General features: G+C 33.4%; 1 protein-coding gene across 4 annotated transcripts in view; it reads left to right on the forward strand.

Annotated features, from left to right (window-relative positions):
* Positions 1-16,711, forward strand: part of CACNA2D1 (calcium voltage-gated channel auxiliary subunit alpha2delta 1) — a 482,485-nt gene that overhangs the window by 255,329 nt on the left and 210,445 nt on the right. For all 4 annotated transcript variants that reach the window (XM_047752036.1, XM_047752039.1, XM_047752037.1 and 1 more), the window contains exon 5: positions 16,454-16,495. In XM_047752036.1, the coding sequence (XP_047607992.1) occupies positions 16,454-16,495 (42 nt within the window). The remainder of the gene's footprint in view (positions 1-16,453; positions 16,496-16,711) is intronic.

Below are 16,711 nucleotides of genomic sequence, written 5' to 3' on the forward strand. Positions count from 1 at the left end.
ACATAGGCAAAACATTCTTTGACATCAACCTTACAAATGTTTTCTCAGGTCAGTCTCCCAAGGCAACATAAATAAAAGCAAAAATAAACCAATGGGACCTCATCACACTGACAAGCTTCTGCACTGCAAAGGAAACCAATTAAGAAAAAAAAAAAAGACAACTTACACAATGGGAGAAAATAGTTTCAAATGATGCAACTGACAAGGGCTTAATCTCTAAAATATACAAACAATTTATGCAACTCAACAGCAAAAAAGCCAACAACCCAGTTGAAAAATGGGCAAAGGACCTGAATAGATATTTCTCCAAAGAAGATATACAGATGGCCAACAAGCACATGAAAAAAATGCTCAACATCACTGATAATTAGAGAAATGCAAATCAAAACTACTATGAGGTGCCCCCTTACACCAGTCAGAATGGTCGTTATTAATAACTCGACAAATAACAAATGCTGGAGGGAGTGTGGAGAATAGGGTACCCTCCTACTCTGTTGGTGGGAATGTAAACTGGCACAACCACTATGGAAAAGAGTATGGAGGTACCTCAGAAAACTAAATATAGAACTACCATATGACCCAGCAGTCCCACTCATCGCATATATCCAGACAAAACTTTCTTTGAAAAAGACGCATTCACCCGTGTGTTCATTGCAGCACTATTCGTGATAGCCAAGACATGGAAACAATCCAAATGTCCATCAATAGATGATTGGATTAGGAAGATGTGGTATATATACACAATAGAATACTACTCAGCTTTAAAAAGAACAAAATAATGCCATTTGCAGCAACATGTATGGAATTAGACTCATACTAAGTGAAGTAAGTCAGAAGGAGAAAGACAACTACCACATGATATCACTTATATCTAAAATCTAATATACGACACAAAGGAACCTTTCCACAGAAAAGAAACTCATGGACTTGGAGAACAGACTTGTGATTGCCAAGGGGGAGGGGGAGGGAGTGGGTTGGATCAGAAATTGGGGTTAATAGATACAAACTGTTGCTTTGTAATGAATAAGCAATGAGATCCTGCTGTATAGCACTGGGAACTATATCTAGTCACTTACAATGGAGCTTGATAATGTGAGAAAAAAGAATGTTTATATGTATATGTGACTGGGTCACCCTTCTGTACAGTAGAAAACTGACAGAACACTGTAAACCAGCTATAATGGAAAAAAAATCATTTGAAAAGCTCTCAGGAGAGAATATTGTTATTTCAGAAACTGAGAGATTTAGGATTTGGTATTCCCCTACTAAAGATGCTTGTTATATTTATTAAACACTAACAATTTAAAAATAACTGGTAGAGGGATATGAAATTATTGAAAAAAGGATGTTCATTTTCTCTAGAGGAAAATATGGAAACTTTGGTGTTAGATGGACCTAGATTCCAATTCTCTTTTGCTGCCAAGTAGCTTTAAGAAATTGGCTCACCTTCTTGAACCTTAGTTTCTTCATCTGTAGGCTATAGTAATACACATATCTTTAATATCTAGGATGAGCATTGTATGAGATAGTATAGGTTATCATACTGAATTGGCATAACATTATTATCATCATTATTTTTTATACTCACTGCAGCCAACGATAGCTCTACATAGACTAAGTGGCATTTTTGAATCATACTTTGCACCTCCTTAAATTCAGTGCAAGTCTTTCCAGGGTTTATGTGAGTATACATATGTGTTTTATGTATTGTATTGTTCTTTTCCTTACTGGGGTGAGAAATGAGTGCTGATAATATTAGGTTCTCTGTTTTACTCTATACACATACAAAACTCACACATTTCTTAAAATGTTTCATGTAAAGTTTTATGCTGGCAAATACAAAAAAAAGTCTTGAAGAAGTGATTCTAGATCATTGTCTGTGTGTACAAATGTATATTACTTTTTATATATGGAAGTATATGGAAACATTGAAGGAAGGAGGGAGACAGAAAGAGAGTGATTAACTATTTAATGTATCTTTTTGTGTTTGCTCAGAAAATACCTTTGAAGACCTATGCCCATTATATTCTTCAGTGTCTGCCAGGTTTTCATTGTAGGAAGGAGAACCTCATGGCTCGGGAAAAAATTTCATTTATCCTTTCTATCAGACAAGGAGAATGATGCTATTTCTTTCTTCCAGTCTGTCAAAAAATTCATGGCTAAATTTAATGCTTAATTACAGGATTATGGGTTTTATAGCAGTTATCCTTTTCTCCCAAGTTTTTAATAATTATTATTGCTGAATTATTTATTTTAACTGGCCTTTTGAATAGGTGTTTTATAGTCTGCTCTTAGAATGGATTTATATGTCTTATAATAATTTTGGTTGGATAGAGGAATTCAGAAAAATCTCTATCAGAGCAATTCAAATATAACTTTTTTTGATATCCCAATACAAATTCCTGTTGTAAATCAATGACTGGTTAATTAAATATCTATAAGTGGTTGTACAAATATAAATGAAAGTTGTGGTTATAAGTTTAATAACATTGGAATTTGTGGTGGTGGTTTGCCACAAAGAAATTTATATTATGCATGTAGAGATCCAATGGTCTCCTATACTCTTTTACATAATCTGTCATCTTTAGAAACTGCCATATAATCACGAGTCATTTAAATGAAGATTGAAGAAAAATGATAAAATGAGCAACTTTAGTAATGTGCTTGAGCACGTGTTTTATCCTTACGGAAACTAGAGTTTATCTTCATTGACTAAATTGTAGGAAGTAAAATCTTAAATTGATAATGTATTTTATTAATTCTGTACAGTTCATTACTTGGTTCCTTTCAACTTTGTTTTGTTTATACATAACTAGTTTTGCCATTAGTTTAGAAATTATAAGTGTCCAGAATTTTTTTTTTTTGTCTTTTTGCCATTTCTTGGGCCGCTCCCATGGCATATGGAGGTTCCCAGGCTAGGGGTCGAATCGCAGCTGTAGCCACTGGCCTACACCACAGCTCACAGCAACGCTGGATCCTTAACCCGTTGAGCAAGGCCAGGGATCGAACCCACAACTTCATGGTTCCTAGTCGGATTCGTTAACCACTGAGCCACAACAGGAAATCCAAAGTGTCCAGAATTCTTATGGCAGATGGTCCTGAGTCCTTTTCATGAATGCCTGAGGAACCTAGGCTCATAATGATCTCAACAAATGACTGATGGTAATAGGATGAATATTACTTTCCCATCACTTAAAACACTTCGTTTGCAGGTTCTACCAAGGTATCAGCCTTTTGTGTACTTTTGGTATCACTTAAGTCTTCTGTTTGGTGAAGTTATACCACTTGACCTGGTGAGGGCATTTAGAAGGATCAAATAAACTTTAGTCAGATTGTAGCTTTGTAACTGCTTGGCTGGTCAGATCATGGATATCAACTTAGGTTGTCTGTGAGATTGCAGATATGACAGCCATCTCTCTCAAACCATCAGAAATTAACAAACTGCTGCTAAATTACCAGTGCACCATTTTGATGATGCCTTAGTGTATTTCAAGAGTAGAATTAAATTAAAGGAACAATGCCAGATAATTATATATGTAAAACTGAGAAAATCAGTGAAGCATATAAGACACTTGATTAAGGATTTATGCCACCTTTGCAAAACAAATATTCCTTGGCCTTTTTGGGTAAAGTTTTCTAAAGGCTGGAGCAATTGGAAATTTGGAGGTCCCTCCTTCGATCATTGTTCCGAATTTCATTTCAAAGCTAGTGTTCAAATATACAGCATCTTTCTCCCATCTCTGAGTAATTTCTTAAGAATACTAGTCCAGTTGTATAAGTAACTTTTGTATGATTTATTTGATGGTGAATAGTAGGACATTATTTATGTTAATATTTATCAGCTTAAATATTTTTAGATTTATTTTGTACTCTGTTGATAGATAGTTTGAAAATTTTACCTTGAAAATGTAAAGTATAGAGGATAATTTCACTTGATCTGCTTTCAGTTTCCTTGTTCCTCTTGGGTGTTTCTAGAGAGGCTGTTTTTAACCAAACAAATAAATCATGAAAGTGGCCAAAATAGATAACAGGTTGGAGGAAACAACACAGCCTTCTAATTTTTTAAGGAGGAAATTGTATTTGTAAAGGTTAATTGGCTGCTAATATATTCCATTCCTACTTCTCACCTGGATATTGGCTTTGAAATTTCTTTATTCTTTAAATGTAAAATATTTTTCATACTGAGTCTCTAATGCACTAGGAGAGAAGTCATTCTGATCAAAAGATGAGTATGTCAGTGTGTTCCTTTGTTCATTGACACATCTGGAAGCATGTTTAAGATGTAGACAACTCTATAATTGGCTTGGCTTTTCTGCAAGATTTTTAATCTGCACTGAAGTGGTGGTAGCCTCTTAAGATTAAAATAAGTTCATTTAGCTAAGTCTTTTAGCTGTTCAGTCTTTTACCTTGGTTTCTTTTTCAAAAACTCCATAAATGTTATTATTTGTACTTAACTAAGTGAATGACTTTCCTAGTTTTAGGAAATTTTTATTTGATATTTCAACTTTCCCTTATTCTATTTGTGTAATTACACCACTGAAACAAATATATTTTGAGTACTTAAGAACTGGCCTTGATTATAATTGTTTCAAATAGTCTTAAAATAATTTGAGTACTAGAAAAATAATACTGTTTATGCATTTATATATATTATTAAATTTTCAAAGTTCTTTCAGATACATTATAACATGAAGTTATCATTGGAACTCTTTGAAGTTGGAGTTTTTTGCCTAGCTGATAAATGAGAAGACAAATCAACTTTAGATAGATTAATTTGTTTGCTGCCACAGGCTAAGAATTGGGCCCAGGAATAGGATTCAGTTTTTAACTTGTCATGCAGTGCATTTGTATTATGTCATGCTTCCTTTGCTTGGTACAACTTTTGTGTGTAATACTTTGAAAAACATAAAGGTCTTCATTTAAGAGTCTCAAGAAGAAAGATTAAGTTTTCTAAATAAATTCACATTATGAAAGTTAAAGTAAATAATTTATAAAAGTGTGTCTGAGGAATGAAGCATGGTCCCCAAAATTCCGTCTCCCTCTCCTGCCTTTTAAAAATTTTGGACAAGTGAGATGCAGTGTTTAACTCAGCTAGAACTAAGACTGTTTCAGATTACCTGAGAATCTTTTGGATTGTGGCTTTCATAAATTAACACTTTAATAATTATGCATGCTTTAATTAGAGACAAGTTATATCTGAGTCAGTGAACAGTTCAAATTTAAAAAGCTCTTTGAAATATAACTTAATTAAATACAATTACTAAAACTAGGGTAATGAAGTATAGGCTACCATGAGTTTTTTTGTTTGTTTCCAAAGCAATTATTATTACAGATGAACGGAATGCTTCTAAAATGTCAGAAATTATTCCATTGATTTCCTTTGCATTTACCTTCCTTTCTACGTACAGTTTGCAAGATAATTTTCGCAGAGAGGTAGTTCACATTTAAACTGTCATCTATCCCCTAGAAAAAAAACACTGATTTCTACTCCAGTTAAATACAAATAAATGGCATTACATTTTATTAATGAAAGGTGGCAGAGGTTGATCTAGAGCAGTTTGTTTCTGCCATAATGGAGAGAGTGCCACACTGTGTGTGGTAAGAGGAAAGGGGTTGAGTTAAATTGGTTTGAGGATGTTTCTATCTCAACACATCCATCCTCAGAAACACAGCTACTACTTTTCAGAGAAGAATGAATACGCTTTGACTTGACCTTTCAAGACATAAAGAAAAATAATGATGTAGAAATTTTTCTTACACTTTTACACAGAAACATGTCAGAGACACTTCCAGTAGGGGGAAAAAAAGTACAAGCAGCTTTGCCTTTGTTTTTCAGAATTGAAAGACGTCTCTTTGAGTTCTGTTGGGTGTTCACAAAAGAAGCAAACCTATCAAAGATTCACTGAGAAAAATAGGCAACAGCTAGTAGGTGTTAGGTGATCTAAGGGAAAACAGTTAATTAGTGGAAACATCAAAATGTGTAGGTAAGAAGGATTCTAGAGGCCATTGTTGTCAAATGACTCATTGCTTCACAGACAAGAATCAAAGCCTAAGGAAGTCATCCTGCTAACTAGTTGGTGCTTAAAGTCACTTGTTGAGTTAGCCAGGTGCTCAGTAAATATTTCTAAAATGCTCACTCTGTGACTAAGGTAGATGTTGGCTTCCTGCCCACACCTGCTCAGTGCACATACACAGTCATGTAATTTCCCACTCTTAGTACCTGCAGATCTTTGCATGAGGGCTTTCTATGGTGGCAGAAATTTGCAGAATTGAACACCTTCAACCAATGAAGACTGGTGTGGGTGAATACTACCCTAGTCTTGTCACTCTTTGGATGTAACAATGTTGAGCCGTATTCTAGTTTCCCAGGGGTTCCTGGAGGAACCTGTTTGCCCATCTGCACTTTAGCACACCTCGTATTGAATTTCTTCACCTCCACATCTCATTTCTCTACTCTCCTATTGATATTTCCTGGGTCACCTCCCCAGTAAATCCTACTCTCAGGGTCTACTTCTGGGGAACCAAACCTAAGGCAGTGTTAGAAACCTCTGCTTAAAGACCTCATCTTAAGAGGACAGAAACCATTAAGCAAGTCATACAACAACCTGGTGGGGAGGTTCAGTAGTTTAACAACTTTGTTCAGTGGTCATTGGCACATAACTGAGATGGGCGTCAGGCCACAGATTGAGTTCTAAGATGCTGGAGACTGTATTTCACCTCAAGGGGCTCAGACATGTCAACTGAATACGATGTGTAAAAGTAAGGCATGAGGAAGGGGTTTAAGCTGATTTTTGGATCAGGCTTTCTCTCATTAATTCCATGCAACAAAGCAGTAAGGTAGCTACTGTTCTCCCTGATTTATGGAGGAGGAAAATATCAGAATGTACTGCAAAAGGTATTAGCAGAGATACTTAACTTTGACTTGAAGTGGGAAAGCTGAGGAAGTTTTCCACAATAAAGAAGAAAGCTTTCTGCATGTATTTTAGGTGTGCAAAAAATTTATTCCAGAGCCTCAAATAGGAAGGGTGGCACATTCCATTCTGCTCTAGAGTTTCTCCCAAATACATCCTCTACCATGTTTTCTACCTAGAAGAGGAGCCAGCTCATATATATTTCACTCTTAGCTCTCTCCTTTAGCTTTTCTTTGCTCAACCAAAAAACTGAGGAATTCTCAACAATCCTTTTCCTAAGGGGAAGGGACATCCTTTATTCCATATCCTGAGTTCCTTCTAACTATGCCTCATTGTTTAGACTTCCTGATTTTGTCTTTCTATATAAAGTTATCCATTTTTGAAGTTTATAAATCTCTCAGTTTAACAAACTGCCTGGCTTTTAAGAATATTGCCTCATAGATACTTAAACCAAATACAGTATCCAGGCTAAATAGTGATATATTTTTATTAGCCAAAATTTTCACCATATGGAAGTAGTGGGGAGTTGGAATGGTGTGAGAGAGTGGTAAGAAATCCAATCAGCAATGTAATACTGTAATACAAGTTTAGACTTTTATCAATTTATTATTTTCAAGAAGATATCTCCTATTTTATACCCAAGGAATTTTGTAAGGTTTAAATGATATAATAAATGGAATTTCTATCCCATAATGGACACATAATAAATAATCTCTTCTTCTCCTCTTTCTGCCTTATCCTACATAGCCCCTCAAATCAATGGAAGGTAAAGGAAATAGATTTAGTGATTACCAAATTAATGCTCTTCCAATGTCTTATTTTATCCAAATTATTTTATACTCAATAATTCATTGGTCATAGTGTAAATCTGTATATTTTGCTTTAGTATGATAATTTTATGAAGTTGATAATGAGTAATTTGGAAAGGCAGTGCCAATATTACCTTTGGAAAAATTAACACGACTCTGTTGCTAGGACATCATACATTGTTATGATCAAGTGCTATTAACTTTGATCAAGAGTCAAGGAAATCGATGATTTGTATAAATCAGTAGGAAGAAGCATATAAAATGTAGTATTTTGGTGGATTAATTTTTAATGTTTTGGTGGATTTTTAGTTGATTTTACTCCAAGCTTCAGTGGAATCACAGAGTAAAGGATATTAAAGCAAGGTCCTCAGCATTATAAGTGTTTTTGTCCAGTTCTGGACTGAGTTTCCTGGGAGACTTGGTGGAAAAAAAAAATAACATGTTTATCTTCTTATATCCCACTTTGGCTTTTACTCTAAAGTGTAAATAATAAATTTATCAATATCTTTTGGAACACTAAAAAAAGCTTCCAGAAGATTCTTATTAAAGTTTATCAGATGAAGAAATAAATTGCTGTAGCTATTAATGTTTAATAGGAATTGATTTCCTCTGAAGTTCACGAACATGAACTTTGAAATTGTAGTCCACTTGGAATTCTTTCTTGATTTCTTATGAGTGAAAGTGTGTGTTTTAACTTACTTGAAGCTTTCTAAAAACTATGTGCCTTTTCTCTACTCTAATGCATTTTTTGTGTGTGTGCATGTGTGTGCTCTTGGCATGCATGTATATATATGTGTGTTATTTTTACTGTAGACTTTCAAATAGTTTCTTATAAATTTGAGTTGTTTATATATTTATCCATTCAGTGGTAGTTCATACATTTGAGATACTAGTATTGAATATAGACATAAAAGAACAGTGTCTCCACTCAAAATAATTTTATTTTATTGCCTTTTTAAAAATTACTTTTTATGTAGAAGTAATGAACATTTCATTTGGTGATTATTACAAATATTTCTTTGATCTGTGATGACACTTCCAATTGTTTCACCATCCTCATAATATGTATAACTTGGAGCTGGAGTATTTGAAGTATATTTGTAATTAGGGCATTGAACACAGTAAGGACAACGTGGTTTATTTTCTTTTGCTTCTTAGATGGCTCTGCTTATTGATTGGTTAAATGTTGGGCCAGGTATTAAGTAATTCGTCAGTTTACAAGCACCAAAATGGCAACAGTAAAAACAAAAACTGTATGACCAGTATATAGTGGCAATTACCTGATGAATAATTATAAAATGGTATTTGATGAAATTAATAGAAGCTTTTTTTAAAAGGTCAAAATAAATTTCCAGTCTTTTCTTCTTCCAGTAAGCTAAAGAAATGAGTATTCAATTAAATTCACTTTTTCAAACAAATGAGAAGGCAGAATTAAAAGAACAAATAAGACAAATGAATGTGTATCAGAGATTATTAGACATTCTCTTTATTATTAGGTGAATGTTGAATATATAAGGAATTCACTGTCTCCAAGAAGTAGATCATCAGTACATGGGAGGAGTAAGTACTTGATAGGGATAAGAACACTTCTGTGAATCTGCTTTTGAATCTGTAGAATCAAGATTGATAATATCTTACTGGTTTAGTTTTAATAATCAGGTTCTCAAAAAAGCATATATATTTAGGTTTGTAGCATAGGGCTTGGCATATTTTCAAAACTCAATACGTATTTATTTCTCTGAGAGCTCAGAGAAGGAATAGATTACCTTTTTATTTCCATTATAATCATTGATCATTGAATGATACCTTAGCAGTAGTATAATACTTTCATATTCTTTGATAGGAACTGTGATATTCCAGCATATAACCAAAATTTATATAGTCATTTGATGTATTATGCAACCAATTTCTAAAGGCTAGTGAGCTGTAAAGTAATTGATAGAAATGGTAATTACTTGTTGATATATTACTCATAAAGTCAAAACTTGACACGAAGATATTTTTGACCTTTAGTTTATTAGAGAAGCTTAGAAAAATATTAAAATGGTTTTTCTTTATACATGAACTAAGAACAGTTTCCCAAAGATCTTAAGAGTTTCTGAATTTAAAGAAAAAATTACCAAAGCAAATCCACATTTACTATAGTTGTAAAACATAGAACCTTAGGCTTATTCTATGTGAGGACTACTTGTGTAATTTTCACCAACAAGATTCCACAGATTGGATGTTAGGATGTACAATCAAAATTTGAATTTAGTATAGTGTTTTTCCTAGGCAGGAGTGGATGGGAATTACTGCATAAGGGAGATGTGTGTTGGAAAGTGCTTAAAATCACAGTGAAGTCTGGAGCATAGCAACACATTTAATGGACAGGTTGCAAATAGAACCAACATTTAATTACCATTTGTACTAGACTTTCTTATAAATGATCACATTTAATTTATCCGATTAAAAATAGCAATAGCAGCTAGTAATACCATTTCTTCTCCACTCTGCTATCTGGACTCTTTGAAGAAAGGATTTTACACGAATTAAACAGACTCATAGGATACTAACTGATCTAAGAATATAAACATATTTTCCTATAATTCATATGTAAATATCAGACAAAGCTAAAACATAAATTCTATGGATATTCCTGATTTTTCTTTTTCAATATATAAAATGATAGTTGATAACATATAGGGGGCACATAAGGCACTGTGCTCATCACGTTACATCAATTATCTTCTTTGCTGTCTCTTGTCACATAATAATGAATGTAGATTTACCACACGCCTTCAGTCCAATAATCTGCTAACAGTGATCTCTAAATGGACCTGTGCCCATCTTTATTTTCCTTTTTTATGTTCATAAATAACATTTTCATGCATTCCAAATCCTAAACAGATATAATGACAAAAAAAAAACAAAAAAAAACCAAAATTACCTTTCTCAAGAACCAGTGCCTTTACTGCTTCAGCTCTCTTAGCTGTCTTTGGAAACATTCGTTTAAATCCATACTCCCACCCGAACATAAAGATGGGTGTACTACACAACCCTCCGCTGCCCCACACACTTTGCTAAGTTGTTTTATTCATACACTGTTACTGTTACTGGTTATCTCATCTCATACACCAGTGTTGACTTGGGCATAAGCCATAGCAATGTGCGTATGATTACCAGGCCAAATTTTTACAAAGATGTATTAGTCAAAAAATTTGAATTTCAGATGATTCGAGCTAAACAGTGTGGATATTGGTTGGTAGGAATCATTAACACAATGTCACTTATAATAAAGAGTATCCTTAGTGTTCATTCTATTGACTTTATGTTTGGAAATAACAAACGACAAAATGACAGTAAGGATTAGAATTTTTTTTAAGTGTCTTCAGCAGACAATAGAGTTGCCCAAAATTTGTCAGGTTGTATGGAACATATACAGAGTCAAGTGGATAACCAAGAAAAAAGAATTAGTAAATTGTACGGGAAGTTAATATATATTGGAGTTCTGAATGTGTCATAAATTTCAGATTTTGGCTATAAAATCCTAATTTTCATTTGTAATGATTAAATCTTACCTTGGCAACATCTTTGTCCCATGTTGAAGCTTAGTACTTATGCTTCAGTTTTTCATATAAACTATTCATCAGAGGCTTGATTGATAGGAAGTGACATGCAAGGGACTGTCACTCACAATATACATTTCTAAGATGGAATGGTCTATTTTGTCCAGATTTAATTTTTGACTCTCAGTAGAAACTGGAAAACTAAGGTCATTTATCTCTCAACTTGGTAGGGGATGTTTTAAATTTCAGTAAATAGCGGTATTATATTAGCCTGAACCATTTGGGTAAACTTGTTTCAAGGAGATAATAAATAAACTACTTGGTTATAAGTCAGAAATGAAACAATTTGTTCTTGTCATCTGGTGGTGCTTAAGTTATGAAAAATAGTCCTCTAAAGGTTTAACTAATCTGTGAATCTAGTTTGAGGCTGTCGTTGGCTTTTTTCCTATCATACTGCACATAATGCACTGAAATCCACTGAAAACCTCTATATTTGGGTGTGAAATACCTTTTGAGATGATGTTGTTTAGTAATTTGCATGAAAATGTTTAGCCAGAAGGATGCTAGGGAAACAAGATGACTCAATTCTGTCATTTATGCCATAGTTTTATTAGTTTATATACCACAGTTTTAAGTCTTAAATGATACTGATATAACTGATGTGTACTTTCTAGAAAAGAAACTGAGGGAATTTTGAGTTTGAGAAAGAAGCACATACACACACACACACACACACACACACACACACACTCACTCTGTCTTGTAAATACACATGTTTGAATTGATCAACAGAGGAGGAGTGTCTCAAATAACTAAAATTCTTAACTCTCACCTATTTTGAAACCTGAGGAAGTTTTGGTTTCTGTGGTCATACCATCCAAGGATAATACCATCCAAGGATAATAAGAAATACTCTTCAGCTGGAGCAGATTGGAGCAGCTGTACCAGCTGCCTCCACGTCTTGTTACAGGAGAATCAGGAGAACCACCACTTGCCTCTTAGGGCATGGTGTAGATAGTCCTTACCTATGTTTTTCCAACACTTAACACCATGTGAGGTCGCCAGAGTGTTGTTAAATAGTGGAGCGTGGCTCCCTCTGTTGGTCGTGAAGCCCCAAAATCTCCCTGTATCAAGTCTAGGTGGAATGGAGGGTAGAATAAAGGGAGAAGAAATTTAGCTTACAATCTTGACTCTTCTCCTCTAATTCTGGTCCCTCAGGCCATTTCTCTGTTCTTATACAATTTCCTCCCCTAATAATCTTTTAGTGCAGGGTTCATTTTTACCAATATTCATTACTATAAAAATATCAGTACCTAAAAAAACTGGGCTGATTCAATGTAAATTGTCCTTTATTCCTGAGAACTGTCCTTTAACTCAATGCACTTAGATTGTTTCTGAATATATTTCAGTGATTCAGTGATTTCAGTGATTTGACTTCAGACTGATTTGGTTTAACAAAGCTGTACACATATGAATATATATTTTATATTACAGAGCTAATATGTATTTTTATAAAGCAGAGGAGATAGCTATAAATAAATATGATGGGAAAGAGAATTATGACCCCCCCAAGTTATGACTTTTCTCAAGCTTACATTTAAAATTATTTCTGAACCAGATGAATCTGAAACTATATAAACAAAAGCCACAGTAAAGGAAATCACTTTTCCATAAGAAAGTATAATGAACTGAGACCAAAAAATATTTCTATATAATTACATAAATTAAATGTCCTATGAATGTTTGCCATTTGTTTTAGTGTCATACTGCCATATAGGTGGACTGCATTGACATATTAAATGCATAGTTAGAGTTGCCCCAATTCTGATGCCCTACAGAGCTTTATTTTTACTAAATTTCATCAATTTGGCTCTTCAGGTAGATAAAATAAGGTAATAATGAAATGTGTGCGTGCTGTCAGTGCAAAGTTTGAGGTTTGAGAAAGAAAAGTGTATTTATGAAATAAGAGGTTAAAAAAAGCTTTTGAGTTACAAGTAATTTCATATCTACTGTACGAGAAGAAATTTTAAGACAGTGCATATAATTAGTTGTGCATTCCACCAAGACCTTTGTTCTCTTACTGAAGCATGACCACCTGTCTAAGCACATGTGTTTGATTAAGTGCCTCCTAGTTATGTTGTTTTTTCTGTTTAAAAAAGACATACCTTTGTTTTCTTTTGCATTTATATTTTGACCACATAAGAAGTGGGCATTATGAAAAGAAAGCGTTTCTTAAAACTAGAAATATAAAATACCTAGTTACGAGAAGTACCAATTTTGGTGAGTAGTATTATTTTGTGGACTGGTATATTTTCACTTTGCTTTAAAAAAAGGCTAGGTTTTGGAATTCTACGTATTCCAAAGTCCAGGAAATTTTGCGTAAAGGCATAAAAATTAAATAAAATTAGCATTACCCATTTTCAGTAACAGTTTTAGAAGCACTATAGAGCTGCCAAGAGAAGAGGAGAATGAGGGTTTTAGATACAATATAATACAGTAAGGAAAAATGTTTGGAAATTCTCAAACTTAAATTTCTCCCATTTTAAATTATATTTTAACTTCAAGCACAGTTTATCTTAACAGAATCACAATACTTAAAACTAGCATTTCTTTTTTTAATTTTCTTTTTTAATTTTCATTTTTTACTTTCTAGAGCTGCAGCCGCAGCATATGGAGGTTCCAGGCTAGGTGTTGAATCACAGCAAGGCAGGATCCGAGCCGAGTCTGCAACCTATACCACAGCTCACAGCAACACCAGATCCTTAACCCACTGAGTGAGGCCAGGGATTGAATCTGCCATCTTGTGGTTCCTAGTCAGGTTTGTTTCCACTGCGCCAGGTTGGGAACTCCAAAACTAGCATTTCTTTATCATCCTTTACCCTCTTTTGACACTCTATAAATATACTTCATCTTAGATTTAATAAATAAATTTTCTTTATTTGTTAATCTGACTATATGTCACACACAATCAGTTTAGTCCATTAGCTCTAGCACTGTGGGCCAAGTGTGATCCTAGACAAATGGGGTATTTTATATAATTATCTGATGTGTTATTTTACCAAGAGAATGGGGTAGGTAGGTTTAACTTACTTTGTGTCTCTCTTGGCACAGCAGCATAAACAAATAGGTATTGAATGAATGTTGAAATGCTGAAGTGCTTCAAATTTAATGCAATTTTACCTTGTTTTCCACACATTTCCATTTTGTAAGTATAAGCAATCCGCTGGTAGATGTAATATCTAAAATGAAAGTTATCTTATTCAGTGCTTTAACTTTGGATGGAATCCACATTCTGAATTAAAAATTGTCTCCTAGATATAAATTACAGGGTTCTATGAGGGATCAATAAACTAGTAATTGGATTTGAGTTTCAGGGGATTTGAGAAGATTCTCTTGCTTTGTTTATGTAATAAGTTCTGATTTTGTATTTTAACTCTTACAAAACTAATGCTATAAGAAATGTTCTAGGAATTAGAACTTTTATGTGAAAATTCTCTAGCTACTTGGTTCTTTTTAAAAAATCAATCAAATGATAATTTTAAAAGTTCTAAGGAGTCAAATGAAATAAACTGAAACTCCTGGGTTTGATTCAGTATTACAAATCATATTTATCTATGTAGTTTTTGGTTTTAGTTATTTGGTCTTCAGAGAGACATATTTTACTGATCTTCTCAAATCAAAAAAGGGAGGCAGAATCTGTGACAAAAAAAATGGAAACAAAATCAAAAAAAAGGGAGGCAGAATCTGTGACAAAAAAAATGGAAACAAAATAAGATCTCTTTTTCTCTTGGAGATTTGTAATGTACATTCATACACTGAGGCTGAGTGAATTCCTGCTGAAACACAATTTAACTTTATTGTTTATTATAAAATCATGACCATAGAATACTTTTGCCTGTGTAACATTGATTGTATTTTCAAGAACTAGTGATCTTCTTTGGAACATAATTTAGTCTATTTTTCCCAAGTAATTTTTTTAAAAAAATTTGTTTCCTTTTATTAAAATTTTAGAGTGTCCTTGTCTATAAGTGTTTAAGAGACATAGAAAAATGCACTTTTATGTGGTGCTTAAGTTCCTACTAAAGACTTACAGAAGATGGATAGTATGTATCTTGTATCCCCCCCTCAGGAGGGGAGGAAAGAAAAAAGAAATCATTGTATGTGTATTATTTTTATATTGCCTAGAACCAGATTCATAAACAGAATAGGAATTTAAAATTCCTTGATAATTGTTTAATCCATTCTTTCCATTTTTCCCTTTGTAACACAATTTAGGTCTAGAATTTAATTTATGTCATCCTTCAGCAACATTGCTGGCTATCAGAAATGTACACATTCATTTACGCTTGAAAAGTCAACACTCATTTGCTGCTTTGGTATAATGAGAAAACATTAGTTTGTTGAGTTATATTTTTTGCTATCTAAATTCACAGATACTGTTAATTCCTTATCTTAATCTCACGAAGAAATGCCTGTCAGTATTGTGCAGATATACCTCTCTTCAAGAATAGTTTCAGGAAGTTCCATTTTTTAATAATGGTTTTTATTTTTTCCTTTATAGCTGATTTACAGTGTTCTGTCGGTTTTCTGCTCAGCGAGGTGACCCAGTCACACATTTTGGCACAGTGGGTTAAGATCTGTTATTTCCACATCTGTGGCATAGGTTGCAACTATGGCATAAGTTCAATCCCTGGCCCAGGAAATTCCACATGCCACCATAAATAAATAATTAATTAATTAAAAGCAGATTTAAACAAAAAGAATAATTTCAACACTCTATATAAAAATTTTTAAAAGTGACTGGTTTCACCAAAGTCTTAATAACCCACTTATACACTTTTCTTGAATTATCCTATTTATCATTTCTTGTTTTAAGGGTGTGTGTGTGTATAACTTATTTGAATTAAATTTAAAAATTTTTTTCTTGACAGATTTTATCAGACCTATACTGAGATATTTTTCCTCAATGCAAGATGTACTTTTCTAATATGACTGACATAGTGTTTTAATATGTTGCTAGAAAATATTGCCTAATCTTTATGGATCTTTGTGGGATATATTTTAAAAGGAATACTATGAGAGGTTTATTATTTAAAATATGAATAAAATACATTCACTGTTTGATCCAGTATGTTTTCATGCTTTTACTCAAATCAGTAAAGTGTTCTTCTTTTCTTTTTTATAGAGCAATGAAGTTGTCTACTACAATGCAAAGGATGATCTCGATGTAAGTATTTTAAGTTTTACATTAATTCCAGGGTAAACTTAGTTATACTAGGGTGATTGGTGTTAAAGACCAGCTGACCTAGCAGGTTTAATTGGATTCATGCTCCAGTCCAGCCTTAAAATTGTAGTCAAGGGCATTAAAACTTACTTAAATTCACACTGTTCTTTCTCATTTAATACATGCTACAGTTGACTTGGTGATCCGTACATTTGATTT

Source organism: Phacochoerus africanus, chromosome 11, assembly GCF_016906955.1.
Source record: "Phacochoerus africanus isolate WHEZ1 chromosome 11, ROS_Pafr_v1, whole genome shotgun sequence".
Lineage (NCBI taxonomy): Eukaryota > Metazoa > Chordata > Mammalia > Artiodactyla > Suidae > Phacochoerus > Phacochoerus africanus.